Source organism: Miscanthus floridulus, chromosome 14 (assembly GCF_019320115.1).
Source record: "Miscanthus floridulus cultivar M001 chromosome 14, ASM1932011v1, whole genome shotgun sequence".
Lineage (NCBI taxonomy): Eukaryota > Viridiplantae > Streptophyta > Magnoliopsida > Poales > Poaceae > Miscanthus > Miscanthus floridulus.
In genome coordinates this window covers 5,006,254-5,027,935 of record NC_089593.1, presented here as the reverse complement: position 1 = coordinate 5,027,935, position 21,682 = coordinate 5,006,254, and the positions used below count along the sequence as shown (strand labels likewise).

Genomic DNA, 21,682 nt, shown 5'->3' with positions numbered 1-21,682 from the left:
GTTAATTCTTAGTGGGCACAATTTTGAAATATCAAAAGCACTGAAATGTTTCACATCTTTTAAATTGAATGAACCAATGTACATAAACATAAAGCAATCTGAAGCAAAAAGAGAGAAAGAGGTAAACATTCAGAAGTACAATCAAAATAAAATATTAACCAACTATATATAAAATACGTAGTGCGTAGAATAAAATATTGAGGGGCATAACAGATGTCAAACCATAGGAAGCAATGCAGTTTAGTGCATTAGTGAAAGCACATTAAATTGTCTTATTTGATTTCAGACATTTGCTTAGCAATGCCTTGCAAATTATCCTAAAACCTATTCAGTAAAAAATAAAAGAAAATAGCAGAACTTTCTAGCGTAAAAAAATAGGATACGTCTCAGGCACTGGAAATGGACTTAAGAGATCTACCAGTGCATATTGAGTCCATGCATTATAGGAGAACCAAAAAAGGGAATTGAATTCTAAAGGACAAAATCAGAGTATAGTAAAAGTTGCAGGCAGCAGGCATTCTATGTCCCAGTTATGTTTGGGGACATAATTTTTGAGAAATGCAACTACAAAGGTTAATATTGAGTTGGCGACCAAATGCATTAAGCTTATACTCAAATTCAACTTCTAACACTACAAACTGAAGACAAATGAATTTTAACAAATACAGATAAAAAGGTTGCACGCTGCAGATGCTTATAATGCATGTTATTTTCCGTGCTGATTGTTTAAAATTAGAATGTTTGTCAAAATTTCATATAACAAAAGATACTCCCTCCATTCCAAATTGTAAGATACATAGCTTTTGCTACCTACCTAAATATATATTATGTCTAGAAAAGCCAAAACAACTTACAATTTGGAATGGAGTGAATACAAATCAAGTACTTCACTGAACAACTATAATTATTCATACAGTTTTGATCCATTATTTGGCAAGTTATCCATGGCTAATAGGCAATAAGGACACTTCTACATTATTTTTCAAGCTAAATTCCAGATGAAGCATATCCATCACCAAAAAAAAAATCTGAAAAGACTTATTCCAATAACACAATTTGCATCACAAGATTTAATGACTGTAACAATATATGCATTAATGTGTTCAATCACAGTTGCACTGACTTTCTATCTGAATTGAGTTGTCAACACCATTGAAATATACTCCCTCCTCCCCGAAATGGTAAACATATTTTGATCAAGGAAAAGTAATAAACGAATGGAAAATATAAGGGGCACGTTTGATTTTTTTTCCCAACGAAACACTACTACAAAATCTGGTCCTGCCCAGCAGGGCCAGCCAAGCAAAACTCCAAAGTACCCGGGCCTGTGAAAGCTGAATGAGGGTAGCCTCTCCTAACCCTTAATTTCTCTTAAAATCTGTTGTCATTTGCTAAAGAATCAATATCATCTCATAGGCATTTTGAATACAAACCGATTGATGCAAGTTTGATGTCCTGAACTTGTGTAGAATTTGTTGTCAAATCTTGTATAGTTTGACTTTTCCCTATATAAAATAGGGTTATTATTTTGGTATAGAGGGAGTAGGTAACAAAGAAGGAATTCCACAATGAGGAGAAATTCCGCAATAAAAATGTATGATCATTTCAAACCCCCCACCCCCAAAAAAAAGCTAATAAAGGTATTGGGAGCCTACAGATGTAACATGTTACCCGTGCGGGTGACTGTGCGGAGGGTAAGTAATTGAGCATTAAGGTTCCATAATGCAAGAACATAAGTCAGACGATGACGACAAGAAAATGGGGAACACGAACCTCTTGGGTGAGGATTTGGCAGGTTGTTCCTTTTGCGGTTGAAGATAACATTGCGATTGTGATCAATTGGGTCACGTGCAGCAACCATACCAAACACCTGAAGTGGCCATTGTAAGCCCTGGTCTGTTTCTTTGATCTTCACTGAAAAGATTTGCAGGGTATCCTGCACTCTGGCGTGACTCGGCATGGGCTGATCCGTGAAGCGCATGGGCGGGATCACTACCGGAATCCTCAAATTTGTCGAGTGTTTTTATGTTTGCCGAGTGCTACGCTAAAAACACTCAGCAAAAAAAAACACTCAACAAATATGGGGTTTGCCGAGTGTAAAAAAACACTCGGCAAAGATGGTGTTTGCCGAGTGTTAAAAAAACACTCGGCAAATAAATAATTTTTTTTCTGAAAACGAAGGAGAAGAAAAAAAATGAAAAAAAAACTTTGCCGAGTGCTCGGATCCAGAACACTCGGCAAACAAATTTTACTATAAATCCGCCGCGCGCCCCGCCTCCCTCTCTCCATGCGTGGTGGCAGCCCTCCTCTCCTGAGCGCGCCGCGCGCGGCCCTCCTCTCCCGGCGCGGCGGCGCCCTCCCCCCTCCCTCTCCCGGCGTGGCGGCGCCCTGCCCTCTCCCTCTCCTAGCACCCCCTCGTCGGATCCAGCGTCCCACCCCCAAATCCTCGCGCGCTCCACCCCCAAATCCGCCACGCGCCCCGCCTCCCTCTCTCCGTGCGTGGTGGCGGCCCACCTCTCCCGAGCGCACCGCGCACAACCCTCCTCTCCCGACGCGGCGGCGCCCTGCCCCCTCCCTCTTCCGGCGCGACGGTGCCCTGCCCTCTCCCTCTCCCAGCGCCCCCTCGCCGGATCCAGCTCCTTCCCTCCTTCCCCGGCGGTTGTGGCGGCGCGGATCCGACGCCCCCTCATTCCCTGGCGGCGTGGCGGCACGGATCCGGTGCCCCCTCCTTCCCCGGCGGCGTGGCGGCGCGGATCCGACACGGATGCTCCTTCCCTCCTTCCCCGGCGGCGTGGCAGCGGGGATCCCACGCGGCGGGGGTGCGGCGTGGTGGTGGTGCGGCGTGGTGGGGCCTTCCCTTCTTCCTCGGCGTGGTGGCGGCGGCGTGGATGGTGGTGGCGGTGCTGGTGGTTCAGCAGTGGTGTCGGCGTGCCTTTTTTATTTTTTTTGGAAAAAAAGTTTGCCGAGTGTTTTTTTTTTTTTGCACTCGGCGACTTCTTTGCTCGGCAACTTCTTTGCCGAGTGCCCAACAGAAAACACTCGGCAAATTAGCGTTTGCCGTAAACAAGTTTGCCAAGTGTTTTTGGGACTTCGCCGAGTGCCCCTAGCACTCGGCAAATCTCCTGTATCCGGTAGTGGATTTGCGCTGCAGGTAAGCATATATCAGACTAACATAGTAACATAACAATTCAATTCGGAACCATCAATTCAATGGACTTAATGGGACTACAGATCAGTTAGATTTTCATATTTGTAATAAAATAAATAACAATTTCGATCCCTGCATAAAACGATAACCAAAATCAAAGAGCTGAGCTGTTCAAAAGGGATTACTGACTGGTGTCCTCGAAGGAACCGAAGAGGTCTGCCCAGACACCTTCCCAGTGGTCGCGATACAGACAAGCGTCTACCGCCAACATGTCGGACCAGTCTTGTTCGTTTGGGTATTTTGCCACAAATTCCACCATAAACCTTTCACTTTCCTCCTCCTCCCTCCTCCGCTCCTCCGCCATCTGCTTCTTTGCCCACTCCTCCGCTAGGATCTCTCTTCTTCCTTGTCGCTCCCCCGACCCTTTCGATCTTGTGGCTCCTCTTCCTCCCCGCCTCATCCATCTCCATCTCCGCCTCCCTCTGCGAGTCTGCGTCACAAGGGGCCGATCTAGTAAAGGGACATGTACACCCAATAATTTTTAGAAAGTTAGAAGTTGGTAGGCAAGAGATAGATAAATAGTTAGGTTAGGGTTTGAGAACTCATTTTTTAAGAGAGAAGGGCGGGCCTGGTGCAAGCGGTAGAGTCTTGCCGCATATGACCGGAAGGTCCCGGGTTCGAGTCACGATCTCCTCGCATTGCACAGGCGAGGATAAGGCTTGCCACTGACATCCTTCCCCAGACCTCGTACTGAGCGGTTCTCTACGCTGGATACACCCTTTATACAGAGAGAGTTTGAGAACTCAGTTTCGCAGACCAAACATTGAAGAGAAGGGGTGTGGGAATACCTGGTAGGCGCTCTTCACCGGCGAAGAGATCAGCGAAGACCTTGGCACCTGGCGTGGCGGCTGCGGCGGTAGCCCACCCAGTTGAGAGAGAGAGCGCGCACGCGGTGTGAAAATGATGAATGCAGCGGCGACGGCGGCTGCTGGGACCCGAACCGGGAAGAGGGGGGTCGATCTGGACTGAGGTACTGTAGGCTGTGCGAGCTAGGCGTCGGTGTCGGCGTCGGCGGCGGCGAGCGGACGAGGGGAATGCGAGGAGGCAAGACGGAAACCAAAACGAGGGAGGGGGAGGACAGTTGGGGGATGGATTTTTTAGGCTATATGTGGATGAGTTCCATGGCATACAATTTTTGCAAGATAAGCTCACGTCACTACTGGATTTAGGTTCTTTGCCGAGTGCCTGAGGCACTTGACAAAGGCCAAATTGCACTCAGCAAAGAACACACGGCAAAAAATTGATCGGCAAAGCCCTATTTGCCGAGTGTCTTTTATCAGGCACTCGGCAAAGGCTTGCTGAGAGCCCCGGGGGCACTTGGCAAAGAAAAGTGGCCGTCACGGCGCTGGCCCCGTTGACGGTTGCTTTGCCGAGTGCCAACCCTGCAGGCACTCGGCAAAGATTTTTTATTTTTTTTTAAAAAATTCTTTGCCGAGTGCCCTCTATCCGACCCTTGGCAAAGATGTTTTATTTTTTTTTCTAAAAATTCTTTGCCGAGTGTCCCATGGCCGGCGCTCGGCAAAGTTAGAATTTTTTTAAAAAAAAATTCTTTGCCGAGTGCCTCTGGCCGCCACTTGGCAAAGTTTGAATTTTTTTTTACAAAAAATTCTTTGCCGAGTACCATGGTCATGGCACTCGGCAAAGCTGGAAAAATGGTTTTCCGAGCGCCCATTTTTCTAGCTTTGCCGAGTGCTGTGACCATGGCACTCGGCAACGGGGTCCTTTGCCGAGTGCAACACTCGGCAAAGTGACCTAAAATGGCAATTTTTAATTTTTTTTTACATTCCATCATGACAAATAAATTCATACAAACATATATCACATATATATCTCATCCATCACATATATATCTCATCCATCCAAACATCCATCCGCACATATCACATCCATCACAATATATATCACATATATAATAATAAGTGCTCAAGTCCATCCAAATAATTCTACAAGTCCATCACAAGTCCATCAAAGTCCACAAGTGCATCACAAGTATATCACAAGTCCATCACCAAGTGAACAACAAATGAAAAAAAATACAACGTGCACTCATCTCGGGCACTGCGACTGTGGTGAAGGCCCAGCTCCATCATTCGGAGGTGCATGAGGTGGATTATTCGAACCACCGTCAGATGGAGACTGCACAAAGCAGAAAAGATTGCATGTGAGACAAGATTATTTGGATAGCTAATCTAGGAAGGTAGAGGCCATACAAGCAAAGCACAAGCGAAAGTAAAAAACTTTCATACTCATGGGAGTAGCTGCAGCTGCAGGACGCGGAGGCGGAGGTGGAACCAACAGCCCAGCTAGCAAAGAGAAGCCCACACGTTGCCCAAGCCCTTGTAGGAACTCCATAATATCCGTCAGCCTCTACGCCTGGGCCTGCCGCTCGGCCTCCAGCTGGGCCGCCATCCTCTGCTGCCCGGCCTCTAGCTCCTGATGTTGCCTCATTTCTTGTTCCAGCTGGGCCTACAATATTTCACTCCAATGTTTTAGTAATGCAAAGCTAATTAAGGTGTGTAAAGATCAATGTATGACGAGTAAAACAGGAATAACCTCGAGTGCGTCGACCCGGTGCTGTGCAGCGGTCGGCCATGTGCGAATGGCCAGGCTCTCGCTCGTGCTCCGTGCTCAGATCTGGGAGAGAGAGGGAGTAGAGGTCGTGTCGATGATGCCGTCGCCAAGCCAAAACCGCACATGCTTCTTGCCTTGCCCCGCCCTCATGATGGCATCTCCATCGAAGTCCTGGGTGCTCAGACTGTCCTTGGTGAAAGTCATCTAACATGTCTGCTACTCCGGCATCAGCATCAAAAGTCTCCACCCGTGGTCTCACCACCTCCTCTCTCATATGATGGGCTTCACCATGGTGGACCCACCGGGTGTAGTCCGACGTAAATCCATTCTTCACAAGATGTTTACCCATTTCCACCTTGTTTATCCTTCTCCTGTTTCCACATTTGCTGCAGGGACACAAAACTAGGCAATATCCTTTGGCAGCCTTGCCAAATGCACTGTTCAAGAAAGCATCGGTCTTGTTCATCCATTCCGTGGTGTAATCACTCTGACTTCTCCAGCCCGTGTACATCCACTGACGGTCATCCATCCTCTAACATATGTATCAACGAGTAATGTAACCATCAATTGCATCTACATGGTGTTTCTACTGTCTAATATGTGAGAATAGGTCCTAATCCCACCCGCGGATGCGTAGATGAGGTTAGTTTCCAAGCTCTACTCCTATCCGAGATAAAATTTTGGCAGCACCTCCCCGCTGTTCTCCAGATACACGTCCTGCCAAAGAAGAGTGCGTATCTGGAGAACAATAGGGAGGTGATGCCGAAACTTTGTCTCGGACCGGAGCAGACCATGGAAACTAACCCATCTACGCATCCGTGGGCTGTTCAAAAAACGTGGACAATCCGAAACAGATACAGTCATAGATATGCAAAGATCTGCATATCTCCAACCGTATCTCTTTCGAACGCGAGACACCTAACTGGGTTACGCGATCTACGATCATGATACGGAAAGAGGGGTTATACCTAGGGTGGCGGCGGAGTCAGCCTAGCGGGGCCGTGGCGGGTCGGTGCAGTGGCGAGGCGACGCGGTGTAGGCAGACCGGCACGGCGACGGGAACTCCGACTCGGCTCCGACGGGCTCTTCTCTACAAAAATGGAACAAAATACTGTCATTTAAAAAAAAATTCGGCAGAACCTCCCCTACACGGTGAGGTTTCCAAAACCTGAAAAAAACAACGGCACGATGGCCGACAAGCACATATGTCTTAAGAGAAGCCATGTAGTTTGGATATCAATCCATGCAGAAGAATATATCTAAGTAGTACCACTACTTCTACTACTACTTTCACTATTGCTACTACTACTACCACTAGTTCTACTACTACTACTACTACCACTATTGCTAATACTACTACCACTAGTTCTACTACTACTACCACTACTTCTACTACTACTACCACTAGTCCTACTACTACTACTACCACTAGTTCTACTACTACTACCACTACTTCTAATACTACTACTACCACTAGCACTACTACTACAACTAATACTACTACAACTATCACTACCACGACAACAACAAGAGATAGGGCATACCTGACGGGCGCCGGGGGTAGGGGCGGGTGGCGTCGGGGTCGGGGTCGGGGTCGCCGGAGTCGGGAACGGGGTCGGGCACGGGCGGCGTCGGGGCGGGCGGTCCACGGGGCGCGGCCGGGGGCAGGGCCGGCTCCTCCTCCTCCTCCTCCTACTCCTCCCCTCCTCCCCCTCCTCCTCCTCCGCCTCCTCCTCGCCTCCTCCCCCTCCTCCTCCTCCTCCTCCCCTCCTCCACCCGCCGGTTCTCTTTGGTTCTCACCTTAGGTTAACAAGTTATGTGATCAAATTTGTTCTTTTATGTGAACAGGTGCTTCTTAGAATGCTTCCATCCTACTATAAACATGTTCGTGCTTCTGAAAATACTCTGATAACTAAATTTTTTGGTCTGCACTCTGTTCAACTTACAGGAGCGGCTATTCAGAAAAAGGTTAGCTGCATGCAATGAGAATGAAACTGATCAGATACTCAAAGTAAATTGAGAATCTCTCAACATTTGTAACCATGAAACACAGGTTCGCTTTGTTATAATGGGGAATCTTTTCTGCACCAACTATGCAATCCATAGGCGCTTCGATTTGAAAGGATCCTCACAAGGTCGAATGACTGATAAACCAATTGATCAGATCAATGAGCATACCACGTTGAAGGATCTTGACCTCAATTTCATTTTCCGTCTGCAAGGATCTTGGTTTCAAGAATTCTGCAGGTGCACACATCTCATCTGCCTAATTCTACCAGATGTTATATTTCCCTTCCTCCACTGAGTACATTTTAGCAATAGTAACATATGTGCAAATTAATCTCATCTAAAAGAATGTTTGGGTGTGCTGCTACTGCTAATCTGACAAATTAATTTTTGAAGAAACCCAACCATCCCTAGTTCTCATAATTTGTATCTCTTTCCAGGCAGGTGGACAAAGATTGTGAATTACTGGAGCAGGAGAGGATCATGGACTATAGTCTTTTGGTTGGAATTCACTTCAAGGACAGATGCAAAGATAGGTTCCTTTATACATGCTTGCTTTAGTGCTTTAACATAATTGCAGTTGCAATAATACTGTAAATATACATATGGAATTATTATGCTAAAAAAACTCTGTTTTGGTTACAGACAGCAGAAATTCGGAGAATGGGACCCCTGATATTACCGCTGAAGATTCTGAACAAAATAGGTAGATCCAAATGCATTACATTAATCACATTTTTGCAATAGACAAAATTTGATACCATGTTTAATCTTATCTGAAGCAATTAAAGGCACAACTGTTGTACATTTTTCATCAAATGCATTACATTCAATGAAACACTCCCTCCGTCTCAAATTATAGGTTGTTTTTGTCTAAGTAGACATATCTAAATAGATATATGTTCATAGAAAAGTAAAAAAAAAAACGACCCATAATTTGTAATGGAGGGAGTACGACATTCTTCTGTATGTACATAAATATGATGACAACATACACAGTATATTCATTATATTCTTTAAAATATTATATGATCAAAAGATTGGAAGTAGCTAAAATACTACACCAAGCTTTCGATTTGTAATTAATGAAGCGCTTAATTCCACCACATTTTGTATATGCAAGCTCATCTCTTCGGCTTAGCTTGCTTAATTCATGCAACAACTTCTACATTTGCATTTACATTGACCTCTAAGAACTAACAAATTAATTGTGACATTTTTGTAGAAAATCACCATTAAAACTAGGGATTTGCATGCACTCAAGGGTGGAGAATGTATTGAAGAATCCTGATGGTGAATCTTTGCTCCTGGGTGATCTTACTGGCTAAATCCAGGATGTCATACTATTTTTTGGAATCATTGATATCCTACAAGACTACGATATCAGTAAAAAACTTGAGCATGCTTACAAAGCCATGCAATACGATCCGAATTCCATTTCGGCTGTTGACCCAAAGCAATACTGCAAGAGATTCAGAGACTTCATTTATAGGGCTTTCACAGAAGATGTATAGTAACTACTGAATCGTCATTTAACTTAAGAGACTACCAATTATTTGGTGGATGTTCTTCACCCATCCTCTAGCTAGTGATTTTTTTGTAGATATACATTCATTGATTTTTTCCCTCTGTTGAAGGATATAAAAAACAGTAGTGTGAAAAATGTGTACTCTCTTTTAGACTTTGTAGCTTTTCCCCCAAAAAGGACGAAGAGGGGGAAAGAAAGAAGTAAGAAATCAAATCTGACCGACCATCAAAAACATTGATGGCTCTAATAGTTCCAGCGAAACTTTGATGGCTCCAATAGTTCTTCTCCAGTGACCATCTCGTCTTCTCTGGTGAAGAATCAAGCTCTAGCGAGCTCAGGTTAGGGTTAGGGTTTAGAGATTTAGGGTTAGGGAGGGATCGAGAATCAGTAGCTTCCAAGTATAAAGGGATGCCTAGGGGAGATAGCTGGACCGGCAGCGGTGATGGTGTGTCGGCGAAAGGGCAGACAACAACGGTGGTGCCACCACCAGTGTAGTACAGTTGGAGGCCGGTTGGGAGTGTCAGTGACGATGGCATCGGATCCAATGCCATTAGTGGCGGCGACTATGGAAGAAAGCGGCAGATCCAGCAGTGATGGCGTAGCCAAATCGGGAGTAATGATGGTGGAGGCAGGGAAGCGGAGGAATGGAAGGTAAAGGAGGTCCTCGCCATTGTCACTGTAACATCTAGGGAGTGCTTGGGACTGCTCCACTTCACATTTTTCAGTTTGGATTTATAATTTTTACCAAAACGGTTTCAGCTTCACGTACTCTGCTATTAGAGTATCTCCAAGAATTTATGAGAGATGAGTCCTAAACAGCCTGTTTTTTAACTACTCCAACAACCGTGTTTTATGTATTATTCATAATGGTAGAGGTGGATTTTTTTAGATTTTGTAGTGTAAAAAATGCTCCGTGCATTGTCACTGTGAAATGCTAATTGCGTCACCGGGGTTGGGCTGGGCCGCTGGGGCTTTAGCATCGCAAGGAATCAATGGGTCTAAAAAGAAATATTGAAAGTGAAACGTGTGTGTGCATACACACATACACACTACGATCATGCTCGTGCGTTGCAACGGGAACAAAATAATATTACAGTAATTTTAAGCTTAATCATACATATTAGCCTGTGAGTGTTATTTCTTTATGTGATTGCAGCATTTCATCAGATTTCTCAGCTTTTCTTTAACAGTCTCCATAAGAGAACCATCAATCGCCTTAAGAAAATACCTTAAGCCATTGAAATATATACTCATCTCTTCTATACCATAACCAGTAAAAAAAATCTATAAGCCAATACCCAATAAAAAGAGCAGCACTCTCAATGTAGCTTTCTTATATTATATTCCAGTAAAGTTAGAGAAGATGGTATTACAAGAAATTCATCTCATACAAAGGACAGTATTGATCTATCATTCACATTATTTTATTCATCTTCCACTTCGTGTTGGTACGGCGATGCCCTACCACTATGTAATGGCAGGAGTGGTAATATCCAGTGATTGTGGTGAGTGGTAACATCCAGTAAACTCTTCCTGATCCAATTGGCAAACATGTTTTACTTCTATTTTATGATCTCAGCTGCAAAATTGCAGCCACAGCTGGCAAGAAAGCCACCACTGACAAGGAACATGTTGTAGAAGTGCCGTATAAAGAGCTACTCAACCCATCAGAGTAATCTACAACGGCCAACCAATAAAGTTAGGATCTCATAGTCAAATCTCGTGAAAAACGACTTGAATGCATGTTAACAAAACCACGGCAAAGAATGAAATAGTTAGGCCTTGCAACATGACAAAGTGCCAAAGAAGCCATGCAACAAAAAATGCATAGAAATTCCCTGCATCCATAATTTTTTGTCGACCCGTGATATAGCTAAAATGATTTAGTCGCATCAAGCAGGTATTCTAGTTTCATAAACATCATCAGAAAATTGGCGACGTGGGGTGATCGCGGAATTGATCACGATTGTTACAGGAATTGATTTTTGCCTTCCTGATTTGCTGGGAATTGATCACGATTGTTACGGGAATTGATTTTTGCCTTCCTGATTTGCTGCAGCTGTTATTGGGATTGAGCTGATCGCATGGAGCGAGTGCGCGTTGCCTTCCTGATCTGATCGCATAGAGCGGCTTTGGTTGTCGCACCTGTGGCCGGAATAGTTATGAATGTTTTAGTTGTGTGTGTGTGTGTGTGTGTATATATATATATATATATATATATATATATATATATATTTGAGGCAGTCCTCCAAACACAATATATTATTATTATTATCGAATTGTGCAACAAACATTCAACAGAAATTCAATTTTTTCCTCAAACATTAACACAGAACTTAAGGTTCAAACCAAGTGTTGTTACTTTTAATGCTTTACTTCATGTCATACTCTCTATTGGCTTGAATCATGTGGCATTTATATTTATGGATAGTGTAAAGATGTAAAGAAATGTTGAGCACGAGAGTTAAGACCTATAACATAACATAATGTACTATCTTTTTTTTGAGTGGAATAACATATTGTACTATCGAATATAAACAATGTAAGGGCACGTACACCGGGTCCATTGAGCCCGTCTCCACAGAGTAAATTTTGCAGAAAAAACACCCCGCCGATGCTAGGAGACGAGATGCGGGCACGTGCTCCCAGGTTGAGACGCTGGCCGAGAGCAGCGTTGTACGGCTTGCATCGTCTCCAAGCGAGGGCGCGGGATGCAGATGTGGTTGGCGCGATTTTGCTTGTTGCGCACCAAGAATCCATCCGACAGACGGTCTTGGCGGCGGGCGGGGCAGAGATGCGACATCGGTAGGAGGGGAGGAGGGAGGTGGAGGCGTGGAGCCGGCCATCGACGGAGAGGTCGCCGGCATTAGCGTCGCAGGTGCCCAGGCCAACGGCTGGCTTCTCCTTCCGTAGTCTTTGTGTGCACGATTGACTGTTCATTTAGTCTATTGTTGGTTCTGGCCATTGAAAACTTGTTTGATCTCATCTTGTGCACTGATGACTGTTGTTCAGCTATGGCTTTCTGCAAAGATTGGTAGAATCTGAAGGTTCCCTTGATCTGAGCTGATGCTCTGAAATTGACTACTGATCCATTATCTATTTTTCAGCAATAAAGACCTACATCCACCATGCAGTAGAAGTGGAAATTCCAAAGATCTTGTGTACTCTGTACTCTGAATTTTACCTCTGATTGCGGCTGATACTACGAGCTTCGTGTTCGTGTTGCTAGCTTGCTACTGCCTGTACTTTAGGTGTTTGTTGAAATATCAGTCAAGCTAAAATGCCTATATTGTCCTAGGCTTTATTTCTGTCAGCACTATATTTCTCCAAGGATATAGAAAAACAGGAACGCAATGGGAAGCCAACAGCAAGGAAAAGCCAACAGCACATATGTGGTTGTGTGGCTTGTACTAATGTTCGAGTGAATTATATGTGAGTTTAGACTCTTGTGTCTCAGTCTGCTATGTTAGTGTGAATTGTGAAGTTCCTGAATTTCCAGTTAGTGTGAACCGTATCTTCTATGTTTAACTTCCTGAATTTCCAGTTAGTGTGAACTCATATCGGCATGTGACATGTATTGATGATTTTTAAAGAAATGTTGTAATCATGCCCATTTTATGCAAGATTGATTTGTTTTCTATCAAATAGCAACACAATGGTATACAAAATGATATTCATGATTGATCTTGGCTACATGCAACACATTAAATAGATTGTAGACAATGAAATAGACATCCCATTGTATGATCTGTCTTTTTAGCTGTCTTTTTGTCAAATTCGAGACTTTTGCAGACGACCGTCTCTGGGTTGTACATGCCCTTATTTTAGATTGATTGGGAAGAGGGAGAACAATTCAGTACACCTATACTCCTCAAACAAGTCATTATCTAAAACAGAACTCCTAAAGATAGCATGCTTTTATATGCTACTAGCTATGGAGTAGTATATTTATTGGTACCAATAATATATGACTATATCCACTCCTCTCAATAAAGGAGTGATTAAATTGTTTCCATGTATAGATAGATCGAGCTTGCATATGGCATTCAGTAGTATAAAAACAACCCTTGCTATTCATTCCTTTTCCCACAACATACATCCACAAACCAGCCGGATCATAAACAACATTTCTAGTAGCTAACAAACATGAGGACTAGTATCCAAATTAGTGTGATGCTCCGCCTTAGCCTCGCCCTCCTATTAGCACTCTCTTCATCAGGTAACTAATATCCAAACCTTATTAGCAACACTAGAAATATTATTTATATATATACTATGTATAATATGATCCATGCACCAGCTGTTCTTTTTTGAATATTTTTTTATATTTTGAGTGCAGGATTAACGAAGGAGAAGGCACCAGAAGAAAGCGTGTACGAGCCTGACTATTGTGAGAAACAGCTTATCATGTGGGGTCACCGGTGTGATCCTCAAAACTGTATCACGTTCTGCACTTACGCGCGATATGATACCGGAAACTGCGTGACAAACGGATGCTTATGCACCAATTTGCCGTGCAGAGGAAAGAAACTCAACGATTAGAGGACCTGCATGTGTGGACAGATACATATATAGCGCTTGTATTGTCATTACATGGTCTGTCATGGCCTAATAATAAGAAATAATGTGTGCTGTCCCCTTCGGCAAATTCAAGCAAGTCCAAATATAAATACTATTAAAAAGAGTGAGTGTATGTGGAGAAAAATAATTTAAAACATATGACTTACCTACCAGTCTCTATCAGATTCGTCAAATGCACATTTGGCCCACCACAAAACCGCATTCATTTAACAAGGAGGGAGAAGAGAGGGGAAGGAGAGAGAGAGAGAGAGAGATAGGGATTGGTGAGATCTCTCCCAGTGCTCACCCTCTAGATCTTCGATCTAAAAGCGAGGAGAGAGGGAGAGCACAAGAAAAACGTTGAATAATGGAATGTGCTCAAAAGTACTCACTCCATTTTAAATTATATAAGACATTTTGGATATATTTAAGTACACAACAAAAATTATGGGCATGTTTGGTACAACTCTGTGTTTACTTGGTGTAGTAGTTTTTTTTTCGACTTCAGTTCTATAAGTACTTTCACTGGTAAAGATGAAGCTGTTTTGGTAAAACGGATCGTCGGGTAGATAAAAAGAGTGAAATGTCTGTAATGTCTTTATCTTTTTTTTATTTCTTCCTTTATTTCTTTTCTTTATTTGAATGACCTAGAAATAATTTTTAGCTGACACTTGTTAGCCCATGTGATCCAGCCATAACCCATTGAGAGAATTATGTATTTGGCACTAAAACAAATCGGTCTTTCATATTTGGTACTAGAAAATTTAAACTTCCTTATCTAGCATCGAGTTGAAATTTTCTTTCGTAAATGGCACTGCCGTCCATTTAGACTGCTAACGGTGTCAAGTGGCTAGCAAAATGACATAAAGGCCCTTGATTGTAGCAAAAGTCCATGGTGCTAAATAGGAAAAAAAAATAGACTGGTTGTCAAATAAGAAAATCATAAATATCATAAATATACTTTGAACTAAAATGTGGATTTTTGATAATTGAAGACCACAAATAAATAATTAATAAATTTCAAATTGGTAATAACAGGTACAGATTATGCCATCACTCTTCCTTTCATCTCGGCCACAGATCAAGGATGCATGGCTCAGGATGGCTGCTGGTTGAAATACGTAACTTATATTTTCAAGGTATTTATCTTTTAGTTTTCTAAAAGAAAAGCAAAGTATACGCCATCATCATAACATCATGGCTCAAGAGCAGAGCACACCGTGCATGGCTCGGCCGGCGGAGCACGTGGCCCGGGCAACGCGAGGAGCTCGCAGCCTTGGCGGCGCGCGGAGCACGCAGCCGGGGAGCTCGCGGCCTAGGTGCGCGGTGCACGGAGCACACGGTCTTCGCTGAGCTCGCCCGACGTGCTGCTGCTCTCCCGATGTCGTGCTGCTGTTGCTGCTGCTGCTCGCCATCGACGGCCGTCGCGGAGCTCGCCCGACGTGCTGCTGCTGCTTCGCCTGCTGGTTCCTGGTTGCTAGGTAGCCCAGCTGGTACGCGCCCATCGCGATCTCGGTGTCGCAGCTGCCATCCATGGAGCGTTGGTTGATGTTCGCCGAGCCCACGATGATGTACTCGTCATCCACTGCATGCAAACGACCACCGGTCAGACAGAAACCATCATGATCATATTGGTTTGTTTTGTAATTCTAGACTAGATGATCTGTAGGTGTAGAATAAGTCACTGTACCTATCATGGTCTTGGCGTGGACATAGATCATGAAGTGCCTGGCCTGCTGCGCCCTCTCGTAATCGGTGTTGTGGTCCGGGTGCTCCGGCAGCACGTACTCGCCGAGGCTTGGTGCCTCGCCGTTGCCGAGGCAGAAGAAGGTGAGGTAGTCCCTGGGGTCGGCCTGGAGCCCCTTGGCGCGAATGGCCAGCGTGACGTCCGTGTACATCATCTCCATGGTGCGGCGCTGCCAGTCCAGGAAGGCCTGCACGGAGCCGCTCTCCGGCACGCCCTCGGGCCACAGGGGCACCACCACGTACACGGCGAACCGCTCGCCGGCCTTGATCTTGCTGACGATCTTGATAAGGTGCAGCGTGTTGATGTCCTCCACCGTCACGCCGTCGTTCTGCAGCCACGCGTAGGAGCTCCCCAGGAAGTACTGGTTCTCGATGTAGATGAAGTCCCGTGCCCACCGGATGGCGTGGATGTACGCGTCCTGGATGCTGTGCTCGATCACGTGGTCCTTGCCGCTCACCGGCCCCAGCGCCATGGCCTCCCGCGGGGCGTCCGGGAACCCCACCGCCGCGCCGTCGTCGATGGACCGGAACACCTGCACGTTCCACGACTCGGCGTCGCCGTGCGGGGCCGCCTCGCGCTCCGCCCACGCCTTGTTCAGCGCCACCAGCATGTTGTCGCCCTTGCCCTACTTCTTCCACCTCTGCTCGAAGTTCTCCAGCACGTCCCACGCCGCGGGCCCCTCGACGCGGCAGTGGATGTCGTGCCACGGCTCCCTCGGCCCGCCCTTGCTGATGGACGCGCTGGGGAAGTTGGGCTGGTTGAAGGTATGCGTGGCCGATGAGCGTGGCGCCGATGGCGTCGTCGGCCTTGACGGTGAAGATGGTGTTGCTGGCGTCGTGCGTGCAGTAGATGTGGAAGGACTCGTCCCACGAGTACAGAGGGGCATTTTGGTACTTCCGAAAGAAACATGAGAGGGTCAACGCAGTCAACTGACGGATGGATGTACTAAATGGACGGTAGTGACATTTACAGAAGAAATTTTTAACTTGATGTCAAATAAGAAAGTTCAAAAATTTTAGTGCTAAATAAAGAAGACTGATTTGTTCCGGTGCCAAATACATAATTACCCCTAACCCATTAGCCAAGTACAACTAGCTAATACAAGGGCTAACAGTTCGTTGCAAGGGATATATATTTATTTGCCTGGGGATCCAAACAAGTATTGGGCTAATAGTTACTTCCTCCATCTTGAAATACATCTTCATTGTAATTTTAATATTACTAAAACATAAGACATTCTATGTGGTGGTTATGCTTAAATTTACCAAAGTTTGTTAGAAAAAAAGAAGTCATAATTTGAGGAGAAACTTGTTATTGGGTTTAATTTATTGATACATTTGTTATTTAAGTATTGTCTTGAATTTTTTTTTGCAATACATCATATTACAGGACGAAGGGATCAGCTAGCTGATTTTTAGGACGAAAGGATCAGCTACACTACCGGAAAAACGTCCTTTGCCGAGATCCTAAATTTTTGCCGAGAGCAAAAACGCGGGCTCTCGGCAAAGAAAACTTTTGCCGAGAGGGGCTCTCGGCAAACACCGGCCGTCGGCAAGTGACAGGATCGCCGTGGGCCTGCCTCTCGGCAAGCAACAGCTCTCGGCGAAGCGGGCCGTTTTACCGAGAGCCGCGCTCGGCAAAAAATGCCCGTAGGCAAAACGGTCGTTTGCCGTAGGCCGCGCTCTCGGCAAAATCAGGCTCTCGGCAAAACATTGCCGCGGGCCCATAGCCGTGACTTGCCCTGACGGTGTCACCGCTTTGCCGAGAGCCCCTCCGTTACTGCTCTCGGCAAACATCTTTGCCGAGCGCCGCTCTCGGCAAACATTTGCCGAGAGCCCCTCCCAGGCTCTCGGCAAATGTGGTTTCTATATTTCATGTGCATGTGTTTCTCTTCTCCTAACTCTCTCCAATTAAATTATTTTTTCTTTCATATGCTCCAAACTTTTTTCTCTATAGACATACTACAGGTTGTACTCAATATTAAAATTTTGTGTATTTTTGTAATTATTTGCTATATATAATTAATTAATTGCATTTCAAGGAGTTTTTTTAATCGATTAAAATTTGAACAGCGATTGATTTAAACACAGGAAAAAATTAAGTAGAAAATGATATTCATGCTATTTATGCATTATTGAGGGCAAATAACATCTTGTTGACGTTTTTTTCGCCTTTTATTTTACGAATCGAAGACCACGAACATAAGTCGCCCAACGATTTAAAAATTCTTAAAAAAGGAAACAAAGTCGGAAAATTGTGATATTTGCAATGAAGTCATGGTATCACACTTGGAGGCTGTGGTAAAAAATTGAAAATGTTTCGCACAAGTGGTTGCGTATGATTCTTACAATCTGAGACATCTCCGAATAAGTTTCATAAAGTTGAGAAGGATCCACTAGGATTTTCAAACAATGTCACGGTCGAATTAGTTTTGGAGTTCCAAACTTTTTGTATAGCCATTAGAGAGCATAAGTTGTAACACGGCAAAATTTCGTATTTTTCCGGAGCCGTTTGCTGTTTATTAATTTTTTTTGGATATTATTTGCCGAGAGCTTTAGGGGATTGCTCTCGGCAAAGGCTCTTTGCCGAGAGCAACTGGGCCCGCTCTCGGCGCAGATTTCTTTTTTTTACCTGGCCTGGATCAATGGTTTGCCGAGAGCTGGCTCTCGGCGACTAGGTTTACCGAGAGCTGCTCTCGGGAAAGATTTATTTATTTTAGAAATATCATTTTTGTTCAGTTTGCCGAGAGCTACGCTCGGCAAATAATAATTTTTATTTTTTTTAATATTTTTTTGTGCAGTTAGCTAGTTAAAAAATTCGAACGAAATTTGAAAAAAAAACTTTACCGAGAGCCGGATCTGGGGGCTCTCGGCAAAGGTGTAAGGTTTGCCGAGAGCCTCCCAGATCTGGCTCTCGGCAAAGTGGCTTCACATATTTAACCGGTTCGGCGCCTTATCTCTCTGTCTTCACGCACGCACACACACCGCCGCCGCCGCGAGCCTCTGCCCCCGCCGTTGCGTGGTTGCGTGGCTGCGGTCGATTCTGGCGGGCTCCAGCCTGCCTCTGCCCCCGCCGCATGCGTCCGACGACGACCTACGGGCCGCTCTCGCCGACGGCTCGATCCTCGCCGCGGCGCTCCGCAGGCTCGCCTGGTTGCGTGGCTGCGGTCGATTCTGGCGGGCTCCAGCCTGCCTCTGCCCCCGCCGCACGCGTCCGACGACGACCTACGGGCCGCTCTCGCCGACGGCTCGATCCTCGCCGTGGCGCTCCGCAGGCTCGCTTGTGCTTTGACGCCCGACCAGGTAGGTCCTCGATCGCACGCACCACTAGTATGGGCTCCATTTGGGTTTTGGGTTTGTTGCTCGCCCGTGATCGTACGTCGTCGCAACTGCAGGGCGGAGCCTCGGCGGCGGCGGTGGGGACGGGGAGCGCCTGGGCCTTCCCAGCTTTGCCGCCTCCGACCTTGACATGGTACGGTATTCTCCCTTGGACGACCATCAGCTGCTTCCGTAGCCTGTTGAAATTACTTCTGGACTGCACAAATGTATCGGATATATAAACAAATAATTTCTTCAATGATGGCTTTTTATAGTATCTGAATATGAACATCAGCCACGTTCCAGTGTGATGCCGTATTCGAGTACTATGATGATGCACGGGGTGATTTGTAGACCTTATGGAATCTTTTACTTGGGTTATTCTTCACTCTACAAAAATGCTCGAGCAAATTAGTTCTTATGAAATGAAAGTACAATTATGTGTCAAATTTGTCTTTCTGAAAATTTACATTCTTTTAATCATTTAGCCTCAAATTGTCTTATGTAAAAAGAAAAGCTGAATGCTACAAGGGGGTGAACACTAAAAGCTAGCTTATCAAGTATGTTATGAAACAGTGCTGTGATATCTTAAAGAGTTGGATTTTATAATTAGGCGCGAAACTGCAGATATTTGTTTAATGATGCGCTCTACTGAATGACCTACTATAGGCTTCTTAAAAGCATCCTATTGTGTAGAAAAAAGATCTTTTCCTTCATCTTGGTTTGTATTCCATAAGTCTCTGGCATTAGACTATTACCCTAGCAATATAGCATACATGAAAGTTAGTTGTGATCTTTAGTATGTGTTGACATGCATAACATCCAATGAAGCTCAGAGGTTCTTCCATCCAACTAGATTTGGCACTGTTTAGACACTCCAGTGACATGCATTTTGCAGCTTAGCATGTATTGCTTGCTGCTGTTCCTAGACATGCTAAGATCGTAGCTTTATTTTATAATGCAGCCTACAAGTACTGGCAATGCAAACTTGAAACCAGCACTGTCATTGTCAAGTCTGCATTTGCACATAATTGTTTCACCAACATACTTCTCATTTGGACGGTATATTTGCTTCATGAAGATTCACTACCGGAAAAACGTCCTTTGCCGAGATCCGAGATTTTTGCCGAGAGCAAAAACACGGGCTCTCGGCAAACACCGGCCGTCGACAAGTATACCGTCCACCTAAGGTATAACCACTCTTTCTTTGTCCTGGTCATGTATCTCCACGTAACCCAGTTAGGTGTCTCCCGTTCGAAAGAGATACAGTTAGAAATATGCAGATCTTTGCATATCAATAACCGTATCTGTTTCGAATTGTCCACGTTTTTTTGGACAGCCCGAGGATGCGCAGATGGTGTTAGTTTCCATGGTCTGCTCCGATCCGAGACAGAGTTTCGACAGTACCTTCCTGTTGTTCTTCGGATACACAATCTCCCTGTCGGGACGTGTATTTGGAGAACAGCGGGGAGGTGCTGCCGAAATTTTGTTTTGGATAGGACCAGACCATGGGAACTAACACCATCTACGCATCCTCGGGTGGGATTAGGACCTATCCTTACCTATTAGATGGTAGGAACGACGTGTAGATGCAAGTCCATGGTTATATTTATTACTTGGTGATATATATGTTAGAGGATGGATGACCGTGAGTGGATGTACTCAGGGCCGCCGGAGCACCCAGTGAGATTACCAGAGAATGGGTCGACAAGACCGAGGCTTTCATCAAGCAAGTATTTGACCAGGCTCCCAGAGCGCGTGCCGTTTTTTGTCCCTGCATCAACTGTAAGAACAGAAAGAGGCAGACAAAGGAGGTGATGACTTCACATCTAGGCTAGGCATGGATTTACGAAAAACTATACCCAAGTGGACCCACCACGGTGAAGCCGATCGTGTGAGAGAGGAGGTGGTGAGACCACGTGTCGAGGATTACAATGCTGATGCCGGGGTAGCAGCTTGGTTAGATGACTTTCACGAAGCACACTTCGCTGACGGACGTAGGCAGCAGGAGGAGGAGCCAGAGGCAAGCGCAAAGGCGTATTACAACATGTTGTCTGCGGCAGGGAAACCCCTTCATGGCCACACACAGATTTCAAAGCTTGATGGCATTTCACGCTTAATGGCCTTAAAGTCCCAGTTCAACCTCAGTCGAGAGAACTTTGATGAAATGTTGACAGTTATTGGCTCCATCCTTCCGGCCGGTCACCTTCTGCCACAGAACATGTACGAATCGCAGAAGGTCTTTGTGCACTTAAGATGCCGTATGAGCAGATACATGCTTGTCCGAAGGGCTGCGTCCTCTTTAGAAAAGCACACGTGGATGCAAAGTACTGTCCAAAGTGTAAATCCTCTAGGTATCTGGAGGTAGACTCTGGTGATGGTGAGAAGAGGCAGAGTCCGTACCCCGTGAAAATCCTACGGTACCTTCCATTCATACCGAGGATCCAACGACTATTCATGACAGAGGAGTCCGCAAAACAGATGATATGGCACAAAAATGGAAAAAGATACAGTCCTGAGAAGATGGTACATCCAGCCGATGGTGAAGCATGGCATCACTTTGATAACATTCATCATAACAAAAGTGGGGAGGCACGTAATGTGTGTGTTGCACTGGCAATAGATGGGTTCAATCCTTATGGAATGATGGCTGTCCCATACACTTGTTGGCCCGTGTTTGTTATCCCTCTCAATCTCCCCCCAGGCGTCTCCTTCCAACGACAGAATGTGTTCTTGTCGTTGAT

The 21,682-nt window shown here is 45.2% G+C and overlaps 1 protein-coding gene and 1 pseudogene across 1 annotated transcript; one reads left to right on the top strand and one right to left on the bottom strand.

Moving 5' to 3' along the window:
• The first annotated feature begins 76 nt into the window (after window positions 1-76).
• Window positions 77-9,114, top strand: LOC136502926 (phosphatidylinositol 4-phosphate 5-kinase 6-like). Its single transcript, XM_066498173.1, has 6 exons — window positions 77-121; window positions 7,628-7,747; window positions 7,833-8,026; window positions 8,227-8,322; window positions 8,436-8,492; window positions 9,012-9,114. Exons 1-6 carry the CDS (start codon window positions 77-79, stop codon window positions 9,112-9,114), a joined length of 615 nt encoding a protein of 204 aa, XP_066354270.1.
• A 5,962-nt stretch (window positions 9,115-15,076) lies between these two features.
• Window positions 15,077-16,507, bottom strand: LOC136502925 (phospholipase D alpha 1-like; annotated as a pseudogene).
• Window positions 16,508-21,682: the final 5,175 nt, after the last annotated feature.